Source organism: Trichosurus vulpecula, chromosome 3, assembly GCF_011100635.1.
Source record: "Trichosurus vulpecula isolate mTriVul1 chromosome 3, mTriVul1.pri, whole genome shotgun sequence".
NCBI classification, from domain to species: Eukaryota; Metazoa; Chordata; class Mammalia; order Diprotodontia; family Phalangeridae; genus Trichosurus; species Trichosurus vulpecula.
This window is the reverse complement of record NC_050575.1, coordinates 133,132,299-133,139,241: the sequence shown is the minus strand read 5'-3', so window position 1 is coordinate 133,139,241 and position 6,943 is coordinate 133,132,299. Positions and strand designations below refer to the sequence as shown.

At 47.1% G+C, this 6,943-nt stretch overlaps 1 protein-coding gene across 1 annotated transcript in view; it reads left to right on the top strand.

Annotated features, from left to right (window-relative positions):
• Window positions 1–6,561, top strand: part of LOC118841589 (zinc finger protein 2 homolog) — a 250,524-nt gene extending 243,963 nt beyond the window's left edge. The window contains exons 7-8 of the mRNA XM_036749134.1: window positions 5,890–6,259; window positions 6,345–6,561. Coding sequence (XP_036605029.1) covers window positions 5,890–6,259; window positions 6,345–6,561 — 587 coding nt within the window. The remainder of the gene's footprint in view (window positions 1–5,889; window positions 6,260–6,344) is intronic.
• The last annotated feature ends 382 nt before the right edge of the window (window positions 6,562–6,943 follow it).

The window sequence follows — 6,943 nt, the reverse complement described above, 5'->3', positions numbered from 1 at the left end:
CGCCAAGGTATGGTGTCATCAATGTCCACTCGGGCGTCACATGGGGGGGCCCAACGGGCACGTCAGGGTCCCACCCAGTCTGATTGACTAGGGGTCGCCAGGCAAGCAAGCACCTAATCTGTCCCTGTAGCATCGAATGTCCAGGTCTTGTTCACCCGACCCAGGACAAAGCAGAGGGTGTTGTTTAAGTCCCATTGGAACGAATCCTGGATCGGGGCTTCTGCAGGGTCCACAAATGCTGAAGGGCACCAACAGTCGAGGATAAACCGAGGCCCCCAAGGTAACGGGGAGGGGTGATGGGACAACCCGTAGTATTCCCCAAGTGGGACCTGGCTCGATTGGAGCAGCTCCGACGATCCCCACGATGATCAAAATTCCTGAAAAACAAAAGGAAATACTCCTCATCCCGGAGAACCGGGTTGGGTTCTTAGTCAAGATCTCTGATTCTATGGAGCGGCAGCCATTTTTCAGGCTCCTCAGTCTTATCATCTGGATGCACTATGTCTGTAAGAGCGATGAGCTTTTCTTTAGTTAGGGGCCACTGCTCCACCCATATCGGTTTATCATGCATCCAAGTTATCTGGGGGGAATAGCTCATCTCCAGAGTGGCCCCTACAAATTTCCTCGCAGGCTGTCAGGTGTTGCAAGGGACAGATGTAATTGACTTAGGACATCTCTCCCCCAAAGGGCGTATGGGAGATCAGCAAGGCACAAGGGTGTAAAAAGGCCTGCTTCTCCCATAGCAGCCCATCGAAGAGCCCTCGCGGCCTTAGGAGCGGCCTTCTTACCTCCTACACCCATAACCGTCTGCTCCCCTTTTAAAAGAGGCCAGTCGGACGTCCATTGAGCCCTATTAACAACTGAGCAGTCTGCGCCAGTGTCCATGAGTCCTTCTATCGGGTGGCCTTCCACCGCGATGGACAGTAGGGGTCTATCTAGGGTCACAGGGCTCACCCAATTTACATGGTGGGATATCCCGGGGAGGGTAGGGGAGACAGTTTGTAAAGAAAAGGCCTTCCCAATTTCCTGATTCTTCCTGATGGATATGGGATAGGGGTGCGGGTTAGTTATTGTGATGGAGGCCGGGTCCTCTTCAGGATCCTCAACCACCTGGGTATGGGTTATAAAGTCTGTATAACCCTCTGGGCCAGTAATCAATGCAGGGAAGTTAGTTATGTGGGAAGGAATGGCCATAGTTTCCCAGGGACCCACTCTGAAAGCTGCTTCCTCGCTGACTGCCCATGCTGTTACAGGGGTTGTCAGGTAATGGTCCTTGCCGCTCACTGGCCTTGGGGGAGTCCTGCGACCGGGCTCCCCCCCTTCCCTTTTCCCTGCTTCGCTTTGCTCCTGCAAAATTTAGCTACGTGGCCGGGTTTACCACAACAAAAACACGTGGGGACTGAGGGACTGGCTCCGACTCTACACTGAGCTTTAAAGTGGCCAGGCTTACCGCAGTTAAAGCAGACTGATTTTCCTTTGGAGGAAACCTGCATTCTCTGAAGGGCGGCTATGAGTTTATCCTCCCTATCCTCCATGGCTGTGACCAGTGCCTGGACAGAGTCCTCCCGGGGTAAATCCATCAATTTGTCAACCATCTCTTCCATGGAGGCATCAGAGGGGAGGCTGCTGATAGCAGAAGCCGCTCGAGGGCGGAGCCCTTCCCTCACTAGCTGTGGCATTAAAAGATCCGTACCCGGGGTCTCTCCCATAATACGTGCGACCGTCTCTTTAACCTCATTTATAAAGGACAGCGGCGATTGGTCGACACGCTGCCGTAACCCCACTAGCTTCTGCGTGACCTTTCCCCCTTTCATAGCTCCTACTTTATCCCAAGCACTTACATGAATTTCTTTCACTGCCTCCAGTTCTAGTTGTCCATATTGAGCTTGAATAGTGACATCTGCATGATCCCCTGTGCCACATGGAAGGTTAATTACCTGATCCAGGGGGTGGTACCCTCTAGCTTTGGCCAATTTCGTAGCCTCTCTACGGGCCTGAGCCTCAAATGCCATGTAAGTAGATGGGTCAAGGCAAGCGGCCGCAACTTCATCAAAATCCGCCGGTGTCCAGGGGTGAGTGACAAACAGGTTTTGCATCAATCTTTTCACATATGGGGAAGCCGGACCATATTTAGCTATAGCTTCCTTCAACTCTTTTAGCATTTTAAAGGGAACGGGGCCATATCGCTGGGTACCTGTAAGGGGGTCAGTAAATAAGGGATAAAGCCCCCATTCGCCCCAATCAATCTCCTCTCCCTTTTCCATAGCATGGGATGCACTGGCGGCAAGTAACCCAGATGTGCAAGGTTTCTTTGGACCCCTTTGAAAAGCCGCCAGGCTACAAACGGGTTTTTCTGCTCTCGGCTCCTGATAAGCCAGCCAAGTTTGTGGAGGCGTGGGGCTGGTCGCACTCCGCCCCTCCCTTCCTGCCTCTCTTACTTCCTCTATCGAATTTCTGACTGCGCCACAACCACCCCCACGGTGTTTCCGGTACCACCCAGTTCCGGCTTCTTCCGTACCGTTTGCGAAGGCGTCTCGACCCCCGCCCCCTGCAGGGCCTATCGCTTCCTCCCGTGAGTTTTCTACTGCGCCATAGCCGCCTCCCTTCCTGTTCTTTGTCTTCAATGACAAGGTGGTACTGGCTCTGGTCTCTTCCCCATCAGATCCCTCCTGAAATTGCCTTGCCCGTCTAAGGTCCTCCCACGGATACACTGGGGGTGGTTCGGCCCCCTCCTCCTCCTGGCTATCGGAGTCAGCTCAGAGCTTGTATAACTGCGCGGCCACGACTCCCTTCTCCTCAGGCAAAAATGCGGGAATGCTACTCTTCCCTCCCATCTTTCCAACCTTTCAAGGTTGGAGCTGTCTGGAGAGTCCGACCAGCGGACTCAGACGGTCCCTAGCAGAAGGCCTGGCCCCACGTTTGGGCGCCACCTGCGAAGTGCTCTATCTCCAGCACTCACACTACTGTCCCCACCACTGCTAGCCCGTCCTCTCACTCACCAAGTCGCAGCATGATGAGTCTTCGGGGCGCCACCGGCCTCCACGACCCTCGTGGAGGAAGAACCAGACAGAACACCTGAGGTAATCAGGGAGCTCTTTATTCTGTTGCGACTACATCCCGGAACGCCGCACTTCTCCGAAGCGAGTGCTCTTATAGCTTTACCCCTCCCTATGCGAGCTCTATCGTCCAATCACAGGCTGAGCCCTACTTTATATCCTAATATGGCAATTACAGCAAGCTAGCTCTAAGTGTTCCCGCCCCCAACATCTCCCGTTCCGCCCCCAACACTTGTTAATTAATCACTTTGGGCCTCAGTTTCATCATCTATAAAAGGAGAGGTTTAGATTAAATAGAATAAGGTCCCTTCCAGGTCTAAATCTTTGGTCCTTTGATATCTTCACTAAAGTTCCAGAGGTATTCCCTAGCCCCTGATTGCTCACCTAGTGAATAACACTGTCACATGGGGACACGTAGAAACAGCGTGATGATGATCAAAAGAGGGGCTAGGATTCAGACATTTAATTTCAATTTCAAACTCCCATGCAGCCAGTGACCTGGGAATCAAGTAGTCAGAGTTGAGTATAGAAAGTCTGACATCTGACATCAGACAAAGATGAGCCCCAGTAGTTTGGGTAGGGGAAGACCCACAAGCCAGGAAATCCAAGAGAACAAGAAAGCAGAAGTATTGATCAGGATACGACTCTACTTGATCCTTAAGCAAGAATGCCTTGGCCCCTGGCCACCCATAGGTCCTGCTGAGTACGTACAACACCGATCTGAAGGGAGGCAGTGATAACGGTGTTGTCTGTATGCTAACTGAATGTTGGATTAAAGTAAGCTGGTCAACCCCTTCACCGTGCTTTCCTTCTTTAAGCAGATAAAAAGAACCTGTGCTTTTTCCCCCGGCAGCCTCCTGGGTCCCGGCAGCCCCCTGGGTGCCGGCTGTGGGGGAGGGATCTTATGCCCCCACCAAAGCTGCTAGCTGGGTTGTTAAAACAAACGGATGGATGGGGAGAGGTGCCATGATCATAGTTAGGCCTAATTACAGTCAATGGGTATAGAAGAGGTGGGGCGTGACGGCATATGCTCACATACCTGCAGTTCTTGCTCATCCACCTGTAAATAATATCCAGAGCTGATAGGAAGAAGCAAGGAATTAAGACTTGTCAGATCCCTATCACAATAGCAATAAAGTGCTATAAACAAAGTGCTATATATACATCATATCATTTGAGCCTCACAACAACTAGGTATACTAGGTACTATGGACAACTCTATTATCTCCATTTTATAGATGATGAAATTGACTCAGAGAGGTCAAGGGACTTGTCCATGGCCACACAGCTAACAAGTATAAAGGTGAGAGTTAAACCTAAATCATCCTGACTCCAAGTCCAGCATAAACTACTAAGCCACACTGCCTCTCAATACGATGCAAGAATACAGACATGAACCTAAGCTATCTCCCACAATTCTGCTCTTTGTCCAGTTAGTCACCCTCCTTGCCGCCCCCATCCTGTTCCACTCATCACCATTCTCAACTTTCCATATACCTCGATGATCCCTTTCTCATCCTGTGATCACTTTGTATGTTGCGCCAATCCCCTGACAACCATTCTGCCCCCTTATCACTGGTCTTCTCCTCTTCTTCTTAGTCTCTGTGTAACCACTTAACCTTTCTGCATCAGTTTCCTCATCTGTGAAATGGAAGGAATAGCTATTTGTAGTGCCTTCTTCATAGGGTTGTTGTGAGGCTCCAAGGGGATGATGCATTGTTTTTGTTGTTGTTGCTCAGTCATGTCTGACTCTTCGTGACTGCTTTGGAGTTTTCCTCACAAAAATACTGGAGTAGTTTGCTATTTCCTTTTCCAGCTCATTTTACAGATGAGGAAACTGAGGCAAACAGGGCTAAGTGATATGTCCAGGGTGACACGGCTAGTAAGTGTCTGAGGCCAGATTTGAAACGAGTCCTTCTGACTCCAGGCCTGACACTCTATGCACTGAGCCACCTAGCTATTCTGAGGGGATGTATACAAAGCACTTTATAAAGCACTATTCACTCTCCAGATTGCACGGCCTTGTTCAAGACCTGTCAAAGTCATAAATCATATCCCATATAATAACCTGTACTCCTTTTTTGGTTTGCACCTATGATTGTACCTTTATAGAAAATTCTTAGTGTGGAAAATCCCTCCACAGATGCAGTGTCCTAAGGGCCACATGACTAGTATGTTAGAAACAGGACCTGAGCCCAGAGTTCTTCCTGACCTGAAGGCTACCCTTCCATCTACTGGGCCATACTGACTCTCCACCTTGTACTCAATATTACCAGTTTAATCCTCCTATTCACTCTACAGTAATTTCCTTATTCCTAGTCCAGAGAACAGGAAAAATGTACATTTTTTATTTCTTTCAGTGTGAGAGACTAAGCCTGAAAATAAGAAATCAACTCAAAATCACAGCATTTCTGAAGAAATCTCATCCCAGGAAGTGATAAGGACAAGACTCACAAGAGGTAAAAAAGTGAAAAGCAATTGAAAATCAAAAATTCATACTGGTGAAAAGCAATGAAAAGCAAAAGGGAATCTTCAGAAGGTCCAGGAGAGAAATTTGACTCAGAAGACATTCACCAAAAATAAAATCCTCACTAGAAATAGAGGTCCTGAATGTAATGAATTAGGAATAAGTATGAGTCAGAGTTCAGGCTTTGTTATACAGCAAAATGTTCCTAAAGAAATGAGTAATGATAAATGTTACCCAAGTAGAAAGAGGCTCAAATATCATTCAGATCCCATTAAATCACAATTAAAGAAAATCCGTTCAGAGAAGAACCATATGAATGTAAGGAATGTGGGAAAGCCTTCAGATGGTGTGCAGAATTCACTCAACATCAAAAAATTCATACTGGTGAGAAACCCTGTGAATGTAAGGTTTGTGCAAAAGCCTTCAGATGGTGTACAGACTTCACTCAACATCAGAGAGTCCATACTGGAGAAAAACCCTACATATGTAATGAATGTGGCAAATCCTTTAGTCAAAGTACAAATCTTACTAGACATCAGAGAATGCATACTGGAGAAAAACCCTTTAAATGCACTAAATGTGGGAAATCTTTCAGCCGGAATATATACCTTATTCAACATCAGAGAATACATACTGGAGAGAAACCCTATGAATGCAATGAATGTGGGAAAGCCTTTAATCAGAATATACACCTCATTTGGCATCAGAGAATTCATGCAGGAGAGAAACCATATGAGTGTAAACAATGTGGAAAATCCTTCAGGTGGACTACAGCCCTTTTCCCAACAACAAAAAACTCACACTGGAGAAAAACTTTATAGATGTAGGAGATGTGGGAAAGCCTTCAGCCAGAGTACATACTTTACTCAACATCAAAGAATACATACTGGAGAGAAATCATATGAATGTAGTCAATGTGGGAAAGCCTTCAGGTGGCATATAGATCTTCTTCAAAATCAAAAAAGTCATACTGGTGAGGAGCCCTATGAATGTGATGACTGTGGGAAAGCTTTCAGTCAGAGCACAAACCTTACTTGACATCAGAGGATCCATATTGGAAAGAAATGTTAGCTGAATGACTATAAAAAAAGTTGTCAGGTGAAGCATAGATTTCACTCAGCATTAGAAAATTCATACTACAGGGCAACCCTATTATGCATATAATTTATAAGACAAACCCCTCATGTATATACCTGTCTCATAGGTACAATGGAACCTTGGGAATGTAGTGAATAAAGGCAAGGTTTATTTCAGTCTGGTTCTTTGCTTAATTACTCTCCAATCAAAATGTCTCAATTTGTTACTAATCCCAATTTGTGATAGTGTAGTGGTAGTTGAGACATATAAGGGTACCCCCTCCCTTTATTTCTCTTTCCCCTCTAAATGTACTGGCTTTTACCATGTAGCAATAATGTTCTAC